This window comes from Salvelinus namaycush, chromosome 6, assembly GCF_016432855.1.
Source record: "Salvelinus namaycush isolate Seneca chromosome 6, SaNama_1.0, whole genome shotgun sequence".
Classification (NCBI taxonomy): Eukaryota; Metazoa; Chordata; class Actinopteri; order Salmoniformes; family Salmonidae; genus Salvelinus; species Salvelinus namaycush.
Genome location: NC_052312.1, coordinates 52363684 through 52382402, shown reverse-complemented (window position 1 = coordinate 52382402; position 18719 = coordinate 52363684). Strand labels below are relative to the sequence as shown.

Here is an 18719-nt window from a genome sequence, read left to right as displayed (position 1 = left end):
CCTTGAACGAGAAGTTGTGTCCAAACTTTTGACTTGTACTGTACATATTTACCAAAACATACATGGGGATTATGGGAGAGGAAAACAGAAACCATGTTTGAATAACAGGAGCACACACTGCTCAGACTGACAGTGGAAATGGTTTGCGCCATTTGCTACAGTTAAAAGTGCTTGCTTCTCGCCCAACCTGGTCAAAAGAACTTCCCCATATTGCAGGAGCAACATTTTTTATCTTACAAAAGTGGACTGCCAGGACCGCATTTTACATTCATAAACCACGTCAAAGGCCGTTTTAAAACGACTCGCGCGTCGAGGCTGTTAACCGTTTGTTTACACTTTGTTCACGTTACCTAATTGGCTAGCTAATTACCTAATTGGCTAGCTAATTACCTAATTGGCTAGCTGCAGTATCATTCATAACAATCTAACCTAATTGGCTAGCTGCAGTATCATTCATAACAATCTAACCTAATTGGCTAGCTGCAGTATCATTCATAACAATCTAACCTAATTGGCTAGCTGCAGTATCATTCATAACAATCTAACCTAATTGGCTAGCTGCAGTATCATTCATAACAATCTAACCTAATTGGCTAGCTGCAGTATCATTCATAACAATCTAACCTAATTGGCTAGCTGCAGTATCATTCATAACAATCTAACCTAATTGGCTAGCTGCAGTATCATTCATAATAATCTAACCTAATTGGCTAGCTGCAGTATCATTCATAACAATCTAACCTAATTGGCTAGCTGCAGTATCATTCATAACAATCTAACCTAATTGGCTAGCTGCAGTATCATTCATAACAATCTAACCTAATTGGCTAGCTGCAGTATCATTCATAACAATCTAACCTAATTGGCTAGCTGCAGTATCATTCATAACAATCTAACCTAATTGGCTAGCTGCAGTATCATTCATAACAATCTAACCTAATTGGCTAGCTGCAGTATCATTCATAACAATCTAACCTAATTGGCTAGCTGCAGTATCATTCATAACAATCTAACCTAATTGGCTAGCTGCAGTATCATTCATAACAATCTTCACAACACATTTAGTCAACATCATTCATAATGAGTTCTCAAAATAGAGGTCCGCATTAAAAAGATCTATGTTGAGCATTTTCACTGCCACAGTAGCCAACCCTCTGAGACACTGCTTACATAAAAGGCATTCACAGAGATAGCAGTTAGTGACTATGTGCGTTGACTTTTGTATGTTCCCTTTTCTGACAACAGTCCTTAAAATTATAATTAATAATCATATTGAATTACACTTTTTATTTGCTAGTATCCAAGAAAAAGCGAATCAGACAGAGTACCTGTCCTAGAGTGAGTTCTGGCCTAGAGCATCAATCGTAAATACCATGTTAGACCAACAGTGTGTTCTCTGCCAAGATACTGAGAAACCAACAAATTAGAAACCAAAACAACATGTGTTCTTAGGATAGTCTGAAACCAGTTAAAATAGTGGGGAAAGGCTGATCGCCATTCACAATGACTAAAGTAAAGCTCCCTCTACTTTAACTAAATGTTTCTACAAAAGGTGAGGAAACACACAGGCAAAATTATGAAAAGTGGATAAACGGCTTTTAAGTGCATTTACCCTCCACTTCATTGCGGTCTGGAACCAAATAAGATGGATTACACCATTGTTTGAATACCATTGGAAATGATGTTTAAATTCCACAAACTGGAACACACTGCTTAGAGTGACAATGGAAAACAGGCTAAACAGGTGAAATAGTGACTCAGCAACGACCCAGAACCATCTGATCATAATCCTTTCAGGAAACTGAACTGGCTTCCATTTGATCTCTGGTTGGTGCAGATCAATCTGTTCATGGTGTTTTAAAGTAGTACACGACATTCAGTTACCTGTCTGGTAATTTTAATTTCATTACAGACTCTCGTAGCCATCACACCAGAGTTGCCCATATCAGACCGCTGCGCTATAGGAGCCTGGCTGGAAAAAGCTATTTCCTTAACACTGGTGCAGAGGAATGGAGTTGTGTACCAAACCAAATTCATCCCTACGCTAGTTAGTTTTAAGTCCTTAACAAATTGTACTAAATGTTTTAAACAGAACAGGCTAAGAGAAAGTATAATATACTGAACAATAATAGAAACACAACATGTAAAGTCAAAGATCCCAGAAATGTTCCATACACACAAAAAGCTTATTTCTCTCAACATGTTGTGAACAAATTTGTTTCCATCCCTGTTAGTGAGCATTTCTCCTTTGACAAGATAATCCATCCACTTGACAGCAATTGTCATGTTGACTGCAGGAATGTCCAACAGTGCTGTAGCCAGATAATTACATGTTCATTTCTCAACCTTAAGCCACCTCCAATGTCATTTTAGAGAATTTGGCAGTACATCCAACCGGCCTCACAACCGTAGACCATGTATGACCACACCTGCCCAGGAGCTCCACTTCCGGCTTCTTCACATGCTGGATGATCTGAGACCAGCCACCCGGATACCTGATGAAACTGTGGGTTTGCACAACCAAAGAATGTGTGCTTAAGCTGTCAGAACCGTCTCAGGGGAGCTCATCTGCGTGCTCGTCGACCTCGCCGGTATCTTGACCTGACTGCAGTTCGGCGTTGTAACCGACTTCAGTGGGCAAATGCTCACCTTTGATGGCCAATGGCATGAACAGAGTTCCTCATGGTGGTGGTGGGATTATGGTATGGACAGGCATAAACTATAGACAACAAGCACAATTTCATTTTATCGATGGTAATTTGAATGCACAGAGATACCGTGACGAGATCCTGAGGCCCATTGTCGTGCCATTCATCCTCCTCCATCACCTCATGTTACAGCATGATAATGCACAGCCCCATGTCGCTAGGATCTGTACACAACTCCTGGAAGCTGTAAATGTCCCAGTTCTTTCATGGCCTGCATAATCACCAGACATGTCACTTATCTCCAGAGCACCAACAGCAAATTGCTAAATTGTAATTATTTCACCACTATGGCCTATTTATTGCCTTACCTCCCTAATCTTACTTCATTTGCACACACTGTATTTCTATTGTGTTATTTTTTTTATATATTTTATTTATTTAACCTTTATTTAACTAGGCAAGTCAGTTAAGAACAAACTCTTATTTTCAATGACGGCCTAGGAACAGTGGGTTAACTGCCTGTTCAGGGGCAGAATGACAGATTTGTACCTTGTCAGCTCGGGGATTTGAACTTGCAACCTTTCAGTTACTAGTCCAACGCTTACTAGTCCAACGCTCTAACCACTAGGTAGTGTTATTGACTGTATGTTTGTTTATTCCATGTGTAACTCTGTGTTGTTTGTGTCACACTGCTTTGCTTTATCTTGGCCAGGTCACAGTTGTAAATGAGAACTTGTTCTCAACTGGCCTACCTGGTTAAATAAAGATGAAATAAAATACGAATAAAAAAAATACAAATAAATCCGCAGGACACAATCAACAGCCTGATCAACTCTAGGAGATGTGTGAGGAAAACGATGGTCACACCAGATACTGACTAGTTGTCTGGTCGACGCCCCTCTACCTTTTTTAAAGTTTTCTTTGACCAACAGATGCATATCTGTACTTCAAGTCATGTTGAATCCATAGATTAGTGCCTGATGAATTTATTTACATTGACTGATTCCCTGATATGTACTGTAACTCAGTAAAATATTTTAAATTGCGTGTTGAGTTGATATTTTTTGTTCAGTGTTGTATTAATGAAACTATTTGTTTTCATATTATAACCTGGTGTATATATTTCGTTTTCATTTATTTTCAATTTTAACTTGTCATCTTCATTCATTTTAAATGGATTTGATACATCTGTGGTTGTATTGTGTTTTGAAATGGTCAAATCTAATCCCCTAGTGGGTCATGGAACACACCTTCCATGTCGTTCATTATTTTCCATTGAACCCATGGCCCCTCATTGATTATCCCTTACATAACATTGATTATCCCTTACATAATATTGATTATCCCTTACATAACATTGATTATCCCTTACATAATATTGATTATCCCTTACATAATATTGATTATCTCTTACATAACATTGATTATCTCTTAAATACCATTGATTATCTCTTACATAACATTGATTATCTCTTACATAACATTGATTATCCCTTACATAACATTGATTATCCCTTACAAAATATTGATTATCTCTTACATAACATTGATTATCCCTTACATAACATTGATTATCTCTTACATAACATTGATTATCCCTTACATAACATTGATTATCCCTTACGTAACATTGATTATCCCTTACATAACATTGATTATCCCTTACATAATATTGATTAGATGGTACAACTTGAATTGAAGGATTTCCCCTTTTGCCTTGACATTGGCAGGATGCTTTTACACAAGGAAGTGAATCCTCCATAATACCTTATTTAAAGGGGTATTTTTCTTTGTTTTCATGTTTGTTTTCATGTTTGTTTTCATGTTTGTTTTCGTGCTGTTTACAGTATATGTCTAGTGGTCAGAGGTTGTTTCTGGACAGGGATGCCAGCTCCACGTTGACCTTCTGCCAATGTTGTTTTCGTGCTGTTTACAGTACATGTCTAGTGGTCAGAGGTTGTTTCTGGACAGGAATGCCAGCTCCACGTTGACCTTCTGCCAATGTTATTCTTCATGGAAATTCAGTCCACCACTGGGTCTTGTCTGATCTACACATCAATAGATGGAACCGGTGCAATATTCCCTATTTCTCCATCTCTCAACTAAACCACTGGTTTGTTACTCATACACAGCATATCATTGTCACAGAGTAGATGTTGTTTTTAGTTAGACTTTAGAAAATATAACAAGTAGTGAAATAACACAAACATTCTGAAAGTGGTTAAATATTTATTTCAAGAAAAATACACATAATCGTAATATTTTTTTAAACATAATATTTATTGAGATTGTTCCCAGTAATCAACATACACAGTAGATAGGCTACAGAATACAGGATGAAACAATTATATTTTCCTCTAAGTGAAGAAAGTTATGATCCCCAAACTACAGCAGTGACTGATATACAGTACATTTAAAATGTGTTTTATGTCAGTGTATATATTTCACCAACAGAAAATGAATGGCACCGGACAGCTGTATACCCAATGTGACATTTTATGCCTTTCCCTAACCTTAACCCAAACCTCAGTGAAGCTATACCTGAACTTAACCTAACATTAACCATAACCAATTAAGTTTTTCTTCTGCCGGTCGAATATCCAATTCCTAGTCCTATACATTGGGACGAATTTCAGCATAGTTTTTAATGACAGTAGAGAAGCGAATGACTTTGACCTCGTTGGTGTTGGTCTTCTTGTCGTCCCACTGGTACTCTGGAGACAACAGCTTGCTGGGCTTGTTGTAAAGCAGGTACCTGTTGAGGTGACTCTCCTCCTGCCAGGCAGCCTCGATGGAATTCCTCGCGTCCTCTTCAAGCTGGTTACGACATACCTTTGTTAGTGTGTACACATCCTCCACGAATCCTCCGAACCCGGCCCCGGCATAGTAGTAGTCTCCCTCATCCATGGGGATGTAGGCTGTCGAGGCTGGACGACGTTCGTATGTGAAGTGGTCACGGGTCTCCTGGTAAAACCATGGGTGAATCACAGCAACCAGCCTGCCCAGAGACTCGGCCCCCCAGCGAGCGTGGAACTTGCTGTCCACGTCCAGACAGAAGATGTAGTCGGCCTCCCTGCTGATCTGACGTTCGATGGCTGTCTGGATGATCTCCATCCTCCGGGCTGATATCTCCTGCCAGCGGTTTGAACCCGGGACCTGGATCACACTCAAATGTCTCCCCTGGGACATGTTGACTGATGGAACATCGTCGGGACGATCTGTGAAAACATAGTAGCGCACGTTGAAGTCGACCATGAAGTGCTTCTCTGCTGTCTCCAGGAAATCTCGGAGAAAGAGGACGTATCTGTCAGAATTTAAGACACACAAAAGAGAACAGTGATTAAGTTCCTCGCCCAAGGACACAACGGCAGTCGGTGGCACCTGAGATTCTGATGCCAGAAACCCTCCCGACTGCATCCTTTTTAGTGGGACAGAATCATGAGCTTTTATGACCTACAGTTGTTCTTCCTTTAAAAGTTATGCAGCGACCGTTAGTGGTAGATGGTGTCATTCAGTCATTGCACCATACTAACACAAGGGGGGTGTTAGAATGCTGATCTATCAGTAGTCTAAACTGTGGCACAAATTGACTGTCTTTCTTGTAAATTAATGGAGGTGTTTTCAGTCTGAGAGTCTCTGTTCTCTGGCAGTAGAGTCCTGCATCAGGAAACAACAAGGACAACTGTCGGTGGTCCGGAGTTAAGAGACGTAAGAGACGTTCAGACGTCGAATTGAATAGAAATCAAGAGCGGGCTGGCATGGTTTAGAGCTTGTTTTGAAATAGCAATTTGGTTCAATACAACTGCTCTCAACACTGCAGACTTCCTCAATGGTTTTGGGTTCAATTCAGGCATAACAGCGACCTCTAACGACTCTTTTTTTAAATGTTCACTTAAAATGACATACACAAATCTAACTGCCTGTAGCTCAGGACCTGAAGCAGGGATATGCATATTCTTGATACCCTTTCAAAGGAAACACTTTGAAGTTTGTGGAAATGTGAAATTAATATAGGATAATATAACTCATTAGATCTGGTAAAAGATAAACATCCGTTTTATTTTTTGTATCTTTTATACCATTATCTTTGAAATGCAAGAGAAAGGCCGTAAAGCATTATTTCAGCCCAGGTGCAATTTTGATTTTGGCCACTAGATGGCAGCAGTGTATGTGCAAAGTTTTAGACTGATCCAATGAACCATTGCATTTCTGTTCAAATAGTTGTATTAAGACTGCCCAAATGGGCCTAATTTGTTTATTAATAAATTGTCAAGTTCATAATTGTGCACTCTCCTCAAACAATAGCATGGTATTCTTTCACTGTAATAGCTACTGTAAATTGGACAGTTAGATTAACAATAATTTAAACTTTTTGCCCATATCAGATATGTCTATGTCCTTTTTTGTTGTTACTTCAACCTCATGCTAATCACATTAGCCTGCATTGGCTCAACCGTCCGTTATTGAGATGTTATCCACATGTTGTGTCTGGTCTGGTCTAAATCTTATTGAGGTGTTATCTACATGTTGTGTCTGGTCTGGTCTAAATCTTATTGAGATGATATCTACATGTTGTGTCTGGTCTGGTCTAAATCTTATTGAGGTGTTATCTACATGTTGTGTCTGGTCTGGTCTGGTCTGGTCTAAATCTTATTGAGGTGTTATCTACATGTTGTGTCTGGTCTGGTCTAAATCTTACTGAGAGAGTTTATCTACATTTTGAAATATTCCTGTCACTCAAAGATAGTCTGTAAATATGCACTTTCATCGGGTATATGACCGTTGCTGTAACGGAGACGCTGTGTGTCGAGAAGCAGGTGCAGGTGAAACGTTTAATAAAACAATAAAAAAGAAACGAGATATCACAGTGGCGAAAAAGCATGAACACAAGAACAATACCGACTGAGGAACAAACGTAAGGGAGGATCAGGTAAAAGGGGGGTAGTGAGGAAGATAACAGAGTCCAGGTGTGAATCATAATAATTAACAGGTGCTCGTAATGTATTTGGGCGAAGTCGAACGCTGGAGGGGAGGAGCAGGATTAGACATGACAGATGCTCTCTGCTGGTGCCAATAAGATAAGCTATTGGTCTACTGTTTTCTCAATTTGGAAGTAGGGAATTAAAGACAGATTAGAGTTTATTTTTTATTTTTTTAATGTTTTTACAGCTATAGTTCTTTTGGAATATTGACTACAGTCAAGACCAAGAAACTATTGGCACCATTGATAAAGATGAGCAAAAAAGATTAAACAAAATGTATACAAATACTGAGCTACACTATATATACAAAAGTATGTGGACACCACTTCAAACTAGTGTTTTCGGCTATTTCAGCCACACCCGTTGCTGACAGGTGTATAAAATCGAACAAACAGCCATGCAATCTCAATAGGAGAACATTGGCAGTGGAATGGCCTTACTGAAGAGTTCAGTAACTGTCACGACTCCTACCAAAGGTGGCTCCTCTCCCTGTTCGGGTGGCACTCTGCGGTCGTCGTCACCACCTGTCTACTAGCTGTCACCGATCCCTTTTCCCTTTTCTGTTTGTTTTGTCTGTTTACCTGTTCCTTGTTGAGGTTGATTAGTTGGGCTATTTAAGGCGGTAGGCCCGCCTGCTCTTTGTGCTTAACTATTTTTCCCACTGTGTTACTGTGTGGCAGTACGTATTGTGTTGGGCATTTGTTATTATGCGCCCGGTATTCTTGGCGAGCGCTATTTTTTCCCTGTGCGTAATAAACGCTATCCTGAACTTTCTGCCTCCTGCTTCTGACTCCGCACCCACTATGCCCAGATCATTACATGTAATTACAGTGACTTTCAAGCTCACAGGACGGGATCGCTGAGTGCTGAAGCGCGTAGCGCATAAAAATAGTGTTCTCTGTAGTGATGAATCACAGTTTACCATCTGGCAGTCCGACGGACGAATCTGGGTTTGGCGGATGCCAGGAGACACCCTGGTTCGAATTAAGGCTGTATCACAACCGGCCGCGATTGGGAGTCCCACAGGGCGGCGCACAATTGGCCCAGCATTGTTCGGGTTTGGCCAGTGTAGACCGTCATTGTAAATAAGAATTTGTTCTTAACCTGTTGAGGACAGAGGGCGCTATTTTCACTTTGGGGGAAAATCGTGCCCAATTTAAACGGCCTCGTACTCTATTCTTGCTCGTACAATATGCATATTATTATTACTATTGGATAGAAAACACTCTCTAGTTTCTAAAACCGTTTGAATTATATCTGTGAGTAAAACAGAACTCATTTTGCAGCAAACTTCCTGACAGGAAGTGGAAAATCTGAAATCGATGCTCTGTTCTAGGGCCTGTCTATAAATGTCCTTGATATTTATTAGTATACATGCACTTCATACGCCTTCCACTAGATGTCAACAGGCAGTGAGAGAAGAAATGGAGTGTATAACATCATCTGAGGTCCAATAAAAGCTCTTGGCATGACGTGACCCCAATTTCCTGTTTTCTGGAACGCGCGAGAAGTGACCTGGTATTGCCTTCTGTAAAGCTGTCGTTATAGACGACTAATGTCTCCGGCTTTGATTTTATTTGATACATGTGACAATATCATCGTAAAGTATGTTTTTTCAATATAGTTTTATTAGATTATTGAAATTTTTTCGGGACGTTAGGCGTGTTGCTTTGTCTGCGTATGTTCAGGAAGGAGAGCTTCGCGCCACTTTGCTAGCTTTCCGTGCTAATTGACTGGAGAAGAGGACATTCTAAATCCAAACAACGATTGTTCTGGACAAAGGACCCCTTGTACAACATTCTGATGGAAGATCATCAAAAGTAGGACCCATTTTATGATGGGCTCCTTTATGATGAACAGGGCTCCGGGCAGCCGAGCGGAAATGGAGGAAAACTCGCCTCCCTGCGGACCTGGCATCCTTTCACTCCCTCCTCTCTACATTCTCCTCTTCTGTCTCTGCTGCTAAAGCCACTTTCTACCACTCTAAATTCCAAGCATCTGCCTCTAACCCTAGGAAGCTCTTTGCCACCTTCTCCTCCCTCCTGAATCCTCCTCCCCCTCCCCCCCCCTCCTCCCTCTCTGCGGATGACTTCGTCAACCATTTCGAAAAGAAGGTCGACGACATCCGATCCTCGTTTGCTAAGTCAAACGACACCGCTGGTTCTGCTCACACTGCCCTACCCTGTGCTTTGACCTCTTTCTCCCCTCTCTCTCAAGATGAAATCTCGCGTCTTGTGACGGCCGGCCGCCCAACAACCTGCCCGCTTGACCCTATCCCCTCCTCTCTTCTCCAGACCATTTCCGGAGACCTTCTCCCTTACCTCACCTCGCTCATCAACTCATCCTTGACCGCTGGCTACGTCCCTTCCGCCTTCAAGAGAGCGAGAGTTGCACCCCTTCTGAAAAAACCTACACTCGATCCCTCTGATGTCAACAACTACAGACCAGTATCCCTTCTTTCTTTTCTCTCCAAAACTCTTGAACGTGCCGTCCTTGGCCAGCTCTCCTGCTATCTCTCTCAGAATGACCTTCTTGATCCAAATCAGTCAGGTTTCAAGACTAGTCATTCAACTGAGACTGCTCTTCTCTGTGTCACGGAGGCGCTCCGCACTGCTAAAGCTAACTCTCTCTCCTCTGCTCTCATCCTTCTAGACCTATCGGCTGCCTTTGATACTGTGAACCATCAGATCCTCCTCTCCACCCTCTCCGAGTTGGGCATCTCCGGCGCCGCCCACGCTTGGATTGCGTCCTACCTGACAGGTCGCTCCTACCAGGTGGCGTGGCGAGAATCTGTCTCCGCACCACGTGCTCTCACCACTGGTGTCCCCCAGGGCTCTGTTCTAGGCCCTCTCCTATTCTCGCTATACACCAAGTCACTTGGCTCTGTCATAACCTCACATGGTCTCTCCTATCATTGCTATGCAGACGACACACAATTAATCTTCTCCTTTCCCCCTTCTGATAACCAGGTGGCGAATCGCATCTCTGCATGTCTGGCAGACATATCAGTGTGGATGACGGATCACCACCTCAAGCTGAACCTTGGCAAGACGGAGCTGCTCTTCCTCCCGGGGAAGGACTGCCCGTTCCATGATCTTGCCATCACGGTTGACAACTCCACTGTGTCCTCCTCCCAGAGCGCTAAGAACCTTGGCGTGATCCTGGACAACACCCTGTCGTTCTCAACCAACATCAAGGCGGTGACCCGTTCCTGTAGGTTCATGCTCTACAACATTCGCAGAGTACGACCCTGCCTCACACAGGAAGCGGCGCAGGTCCTAATCCAGGCACTTGTCATCTCCCGTCTGGATTACTGCAACTCGCTGTTGGCTGGGCTCCCTGCCTGTGCGATTAAACCCCTACAACTCATCCAGAACGCCGCAGCCCGTCTGGTGTTCAACCTTCCCAAGTTCTCTCACGCCACCCCGCTCCTCCGCTCTCTCCACTGGCTTCCAGTTGATACTCGCATCTGCTACAAGACCATGGTGCTTGCCTACGGAGCTGTGAGGGGAACGGCACCTCCGTACCTTCAGGCTCTGATCAGGCCCTACACCCAAACAAGGGCACTGCGTTCATCCACCTCTGGCCTGCTCGCCTCCCTACCTCTGAGGAAGTACAGCTCCCGCTCAGCCCAGTCAAAACTGTTCGCTGCTCTGGCACCCCAATGGTGGAACAAACTCCCCCACGACGCCAGGTCAGCGGAATCAATCACCACCTTCCGGAGACACCTGAAACCCCACCTCTTTAAGGAATACCTAGGATAGGATAAAGTAATCCTTCTAACCCCCCCCCCCCCCCCCCCTTAGAGTTAGATGCACTATTGTAAAGTGGTTGTTCCACTGGACATCATAAGGTGAATGCACCAACTTGTAAGTCGCTCTGGATAAGAACGTCTGCTAAATGACTTAAATGTAAAATGTAAATGTAATGATGCTATTTCATATATCTGTCGAACATGTGTACTAGTAGTTAACGCCCAGATTTTGGGCACACTCTCGCTATAACATAAGCTGGATGTCGTAATGAAGTTATTTTTAGAATTCTAACACGGCGATTGCATTAAGAACTAGTGTATCTATCATTTCCTATACAACATGTATTTTTTAGTCATGTTTATGAATAGTTATTTGGTCAGAATAGGTGAGTTTTAGAAAAATATCCGCACATTCTGGGAAAAAGATGCTACGTTAGCACAATGTATAACCACTGATTTCAGCTCTAAATATGCACATTTTCGAACAAAACATAAGTGTATGTATAACCTGATGTTATAGGACTGTCATCTGTGGAAGCATATCAAGGTTAGTCAAAAATTATATATCTTTTGCTGGTTTATTCGCTATCGCTAACGTGCCTATTGCTATCGCTAACGTGCCTTGATGAATGAATGCGGTAGTGTGGTAGGCTATTGTAGTAAGCTAATATAATGCTATATTGTGTTTTCGCTGTAAAACACTTAAAAAATCGGAAATATTGGCTGGATTCACAAGATGTTTGTCTTTAATTTGCTGTACACCATCGATTTTTCAGAAATGTTTTATGACGAGTATTTAGGTATTTCACGTTGGTCTCTATAATTACTCTGGCTGCTTCGGTGCTATTTTTGATGGTAGCTGCAATGTAAAACTAATTTATACCTCAAATATGCACATTTTTCGAACAAAACATTGATTTATTGTGTAACATGTTATAGGACTGTCATCTGATGAAGTTGTTTCTTGGTTAGTTTGGTTGGATCTTGGTTAGTTATGTTGGTTTTGTGCATGCTACCTGTGCTGTGAAAAATGTCTGTCCTTTTTTGTATTTGGTGGTGAGCTAACATAAATATACGTGGTGTGTTCGCTGTAAAACATTTTAAAAATCGGACATGTTGGCTGGATTCACAAGATGTGTATCTTTCATTTGCTGTATTGGACTTGTTAATGTGTGAAAGTTAAATATTTCTCAAAAATATTTTTTGAATTTCGCGCTCTGCCTTTTCAGTGGAATGTGGGAGGAGTTCCGCTAGCGGAACCCCGGAGCCAGACAGGTTAACTGACTTGCCTACCTAAATAAAGGTTAAATAAATAAACAATTTAAATATAAAACATTTGCAAAGTTTTAGACTGATCCAATGAACCATTGCATTACTGTTCAAAATGTTGTAAAATACCCGAGCTCTGAAGCAAGCTTCCAGAAAATTGGAACGGACATGGCGCTACACCGAACTGGAAGTCTTCCGACTAGCTTGGAAAGACAGTACCGTGCAGTATCGAAGAGCCCTCAGTGCTGCTCGATCATCCTATTTTCTTAATTGGGGAAAATAAGAACAATCCGAAATGTATGTAAGTTTACTAAAAATAATAATTCCCCAAGAGAGGATGGCTTCCACTTCAGCAGTGTTAAATTCATGAACTTCTTTGAGGAAAAGATCATGATCATTAGAAAGCAAATTACGGACTCCTCTTTAAATCTGCGTATTCCTCCAAAGCTCAGTTGTCCTGAGTCTGCACAACACTGCCAGGACCTAGGATCAAGGGAGACACTGAAGTTTTTTAATGCTATATGTCTTGACACATTGATGAAAATAATCATGGCCTCTAAACCTCCTTGCTGCATACTGGACCCTATTCCAACTAAACACTGAAAGAGCTGCTTCATGTGCTTGGCCCTCCTATGTTGAACATAATTAACGGGTCTCTATCCACCGGATGTGTACTAAACTCATTAAAACTGACAGTAATAAAGCCTCTCTTGAGAAAGCCAAACCTTCACCCAGAAAATATAAAAAACTATCGACCTATATCGAATCTCGAATTCCTCCCCCCAAAAATGGAAAAAGCTGTTGCGCAGCAACTCACTGCCTTCCTGAAGACAAACAATGTATATGAAATGCTTCACTCTGGTTTTAGACCCCATCATAGCACTGAGACTGCACTTGTGAAGGTGGTAAATGACCTTTTAATGGCGTCAGACCGAGGCTCAGCATCTGTCCTCATGCTCCTAGACCTTAGTGCTGCTTTTGATACCATCGATCACCGCATTCTTTTGGAGAGATTTGAAACCCAAATTGGTCTACACGGACAAGATCTGACCTGGTTCAGATCATATCTGTCTGGAAGATATCAGTTTGTCTCTGTAGATGGTTTGTCTTCTGACAAATCAACTGTACATTTCCGTGTTCCTGAAGGCTCCGTTTTAGGACCACTATTGTTTTCACTAAGTATTTTACCTCTTGGTGATGTCATTCGGAAACATAATGTTAACTTTCTCTGCTATGCGGACGACACACAGCTGTACATTTCGATGAAACATGGTGAAGACCCAAAATTGCCCTCACTGGAAACCTGTGTTTCAGACATTATGAAGTGGATGGCGGCAAATGTTCTACTTTTAAACTCGGACAAAACAGAGATGCTAGTTCTAGGTCCCAAGAAACAAAGAGATTGTCTGTTGATTCTGACAATTAATCTTGATGTTTGTAGAGTCGTCTCAAATAAAACTGTGAAGGACCTTGGTATTACTCTGGACCCTGATCTCTCTTTTGACGAACATATCAAGACTGTTTCAAGGACAGCTTTTTTCCATCTAGGTAACATTTCAAAAATCAGAAACTCTCTGTCCAAAAATGATGCAGAAAAATGTATCCATGCTTTTGTCACTTCTAGGTTAGACTACTGCAACGCTCTCCTTTCCGGCTACCCAGATAAAGCACTAAATAAACTTCAGTTAGTGCTAAATACGGACGCTAGAATATTGACTAGAACCAAAAAAATGTGATCCATTACTCCAATGCTAGCCTCTCTACACTGGCTTCCTGTTAAGACAACGGCTGATTACAAGGTTTTACTGCTAACCTACAAAGCATTACATGGGCTTGCTCCTACCTATCTTTCCAATATTGTCCTGCCGTACATACCTACACATACGCTACGGTCACAAGACGCAGGCCTCCTTATTGTCCCTAGAATTTCTAAGCAAACAGCTGGAGGCAGGGCTTTCTCCTATAGAGCTCCATTTTTATGGATTGGTCTGCCTACCCATGTGAGAGACGCAGACTCGGTCTCGACCTTTAAGTCTTGATTGAGTGTAGTCTGGCCCAGGAGTGTGGAGGTGAACGGAAAGGCACTGGAGCAACGAACCGCCTTGCTGTCTCTGGCTGGCCGGTTCCCCTCTCTCCACTGGGATTCTCTGCCTCAAACCCTATTACAGGGGCTGAGTCACTGGCTTACTGGTGCTCTTCCATGCCGTCCCTAGGAGGGGTGCGTCACTTGAGTGGGTTGAGTCACTGACGTGATCTTCTTGTCCGGGTTGGATCCCACCTCTTGGGTTCGTGCAGTGGGGGAGATCTTCGTGGGCTATACTCGGCCTTGTCTCAGGATAGTAAGTTGGTGGTTAAAGCTATCACTCTAGTGGTGTGGGGGCTGTGTTTTGGCAAAGTGGGTGGGGTTATATCCTGCCTGTTTGGCCCTGTCCGGGGGTATCATCGCACCAAGCCACAGTGTCTTCCGACCCCTCCTGTCTCAGCCTCCAGTATTTACGCTGCAATAGCTTATGTGTCGGGGGGCTAAGGTCAGTCTGTTATATCTGGAGTATTTCTCCTGTCTTATCTGGTGTCCTGTGTGAATTTAAGTATGCTCTCTCTAATTCTTTCTTTCTTTCTTTCTTTCTTTCTCTCTCTCTCTCTCAGAGGACCTGAGCCCTAGGACTCCTTGATGACTCCTTGTTGTCCCCAGTCCACCTGGCCGTGCTGCTGCTCCAGTTTCAACTGTTCTGCCTGCGGCTATGGAACCCTGACCTGTTCACTTTACTATTATTTGACCTTGCTGGTCATTTATGAACATGTGAACATCTTGGCCATGTTCTGTTATAATCTCCACCCGGCACAACAAGAAGAGGACTGGCCACCCCACATAGCCTGGTTCCTCTCTAGGTTTCTTCCTAGGTTCTGGCCTTTCTAGGGAGTTTTTCCTAGCCACCGTGTTTCTACACCTGCATTGCTCGCTGTTTGGGGTTTTAGGCTGGGTTTCTGTACAGCACTTTGTGACATCAGCTGATGTAAGAAGGGCTTTATAAATACATTTGATTGATTGATTGATTGTATAAAATCTGCCCAAATGTGCCAAATTGTTAAATTGATACATGTTCAAGTACATAACTGTAGAGAACATACAAAAATGATAATGTAATAAAAATGTTTAGTTTACACACACCCTGTAATGTCATAAATGATGGATAATTAGCTTCCCTACAGAAAATAAAATACACGAACCACACATCTAGGTGGGCGGGTGGGATGGGTGGGGAGCCAGAGACAGCAGTGGGGTTAAACTGTAGAACCCAGTTCCTACTTTTGAATATAAAAATTGATTTTATCAAACAAAACTATGCTACATTTTTATCTCTGGGACCTTCAGGATGACAAATCAGAGCCAGATTACTGACTGTAAGTACATTATTTACCTTCAGAGGTCAATGTATCAAACCAGTTGCCGTGATACATTTTTGTTATTGTTGTGCACTCTCCTCAAACTACTGTAATAGCTTCTGTAAATTGGACAGTGTAGTTAGATTAACAAGAATTTAAGCGTTATGCCCATATAAGGCATGTCTATGTCCTGGGAAATGTTCCTGTTACTTACAACGTCATGCTAATCACATTAGCGCACGTTAGCTCAACCGTCCCGTGGTGGGGGACACCCATCCTGTTAAGGGCCTTCTACACCTTTATTAAAAATACAATATTCTATATTCATTAACATTTTTATTGAATCTCTTCTATAATTTTTAATTATATTCTGATTAAATCTCTTCAGTTCGTATTGAAAAGGGTTTGGTTCTAAGTGGCGAAGTGGTCTTAGTGGTCGTATTGCCTGGGGTTACATTTTTTATCTGCCTTAACCAGGAGCCACATAGGGTAGCGCACAATTGGCTCAGCACCGTCCGGGTTAGGGGAGGGCCAAACCCTCCCCTTGTTGTAGTGTGCAGCGGCTGCAGCCACAAGTGTTATCGAGGATGATTTTGCTAATTTGTTAAAGTGTCTGAACAGAGTGTTGGGCCACCACGAGCCTCCAGAACAGCTCTAATGCACCTCGGCAAAGATTCTACAAGTGTCTGAACAGTGTTGGGCCACCACGAGCCACCAGAACAGCTCATATGCACCTCGGCAAAGATTCTACAAGTGTCTGAACAGAGTGTTGGGCCACCACGAGCCACCAGAACAGCTCTAATGCACCTCGGCAAAGATTCTACAAGTGTCTGAACAGAGTGTTGGGCCACCACGAGCCACCAGAACAGCTCTAATGCACCTCGGCAAAGATTCTACAAGTGTCTGAACAGAGTGTTGGGCCACCACGAGCCACCAGAACAGCTCTAATGCACCTCGGCAAAGATTCTACAAGTGTCTGAACAGAGTGTTGGGCCACCACGAGCCACCAGAACAGCTCTAATGCACCTCGGCAAAGATTCTACAAGTGTCTGAACAGAGTGTTGGGCCACCACGAGCCACCAGAACAGCTCTAATGCACATCGGCAAAGATTCTACAAGTGTCTGAACAGAGTGTTGGGCCACCACGAGCCACCAGAACAGCTCTAATGCACCTCGGCAAAGATTCTACAAGTGTCTGAAACTCTATCGGAGGGATGCAACACCATTCTTCATAATTTGGAGTTTTGTTGATGGTGGTAGAAAACACTATCTCAGGCACCCCTTCATTTGGATTGAGATCTGGTGACTGAGATGGCCATGTCATATGGTTTACATCGTTTTCATGCTCATCAAACCATATAGTGACCACTTGAGCCCTGTGGATGGGGGCATTGTTGTTCTGGGGGCAGAGCTGTGGTAGCAAAAATGCCCAGCATTTTTATACATGACCGTTAGCATAATGGGATGCTAATTGCTTCATTAACTCAGAATCCACACCTGTGTGGAAGCACCTGCATTCAATATACTTTGTATCCCTCATTTACTAGTGTTTTCCATTATTTTGTCATTTACCTGTACATAACATAAGGGTTTAAGGTGCCTTGCTCGAGGGCACAACGGCGGTATCAGGCACCTGAGATTCTGATGCCAGCAACCCTCTGTAACTGTATGGTCATTCTCATAGGACTGTATAGAACATTCTCAACAGTTTTTGACCAGAAATTACAGTCTACCAGAAAATATACAAAGCAGTACAGTTATTCAAATCTTAGCCAAGCCATGATATTGTATTACCTGCCGTGTGACATGAGCTAGTTATGTCCTTATACACTGAGTGTACAAAACATGAACAACACCTTAATATTGAGTTGCTTCACCTAAAGTGTTCCACAGGGATGCTGGCCCATGTTGACTCCAATGCTTCCCATAGCTGGTTATGTCCTCATACACAGAGTGTTTTTTTTTGTCTTGCCCATTCACCATCGGAATGGCACACATACACAATCCATGTCTTAAATGTGTCGAGGTCTAACAATCCTTCTTTAAACCTGTCTCCTTCCCTTTGTCTACAACTGATGGAAGTGGATTTAACAAGTGACATCAATAAGGGATCATAGCTTTCACCTGGATTCACCTGGTCAGTCTGTTATGGAGAAAGCAGGTGTTCATACTGTTTTGTACACTCAGTGTAGTTTCAATGTTGTAAAAATATTGATAGTTTAACTTCCCTTTTGAACATTTGGGAAAAGTTGTAGGCTACTCACTTTCCAACGGCAAACACTGTGGTTGCTATGGTGAGGTTCATGGACTTGTAGATTATGTCGATGAGGTCAGGGTCAAAGGTTCCTTCCCAGATGATGGGTGCTGACCATGGGGTGACTGCCACCACATCAGTACGACTAAAGAAACAAAACAAGATCAAGCCTGACTGTGTTGTACTGATTATTACCTCAATGTTTACAGATATACAGATCAAGCCTGACTGTGTTGTACTGATTATTACCTCAATGTTTACAGATATACAGATCAAGCCTGACTGTATTGTACTGATTATTACCTCAATGTTTACAGATATACAGATCAAGCCTGACCGTGTTGTACTGATTATTACCTCAATGTTTACAGATATACAGATCAAGCCTGACTGTATTGTACTGATTATTACCTCAATGTTTACAGATA

General features: G+C 42.3%; 1 protein-coding gene across 1 annotated transcript in view; it reads right to left on the bottom strand.

Annotated features, from left to right (window-relative positions):
- Positions 1-5215: 5215 nt before the first annotated feature.
- Positions 5216-18719, bottom strand: part of LOC120049430 (globoside alpha-1,3-N-acetylgalactosaminyltransferase 1-like) — a 107440-nt gene continuing 93936 nt past the window's right edge. Inside the window, exons 5-6 of the mRNA XM_038995698.1 lie at positions 18302-18436; positions 5216-5952 (exon numbers count right to left, since the gene is read on the bottom strand). Of these exons, the coding sequence (XP_038851626.1) occupies positions 5262-5952; positions 18302-18436 (826 nt within the window). The 3' untranslated portion in view covers positions 5216-5261. The remainder of the gene's footprint in view (positions 5953-18301; positions 18437-18719) is intronic.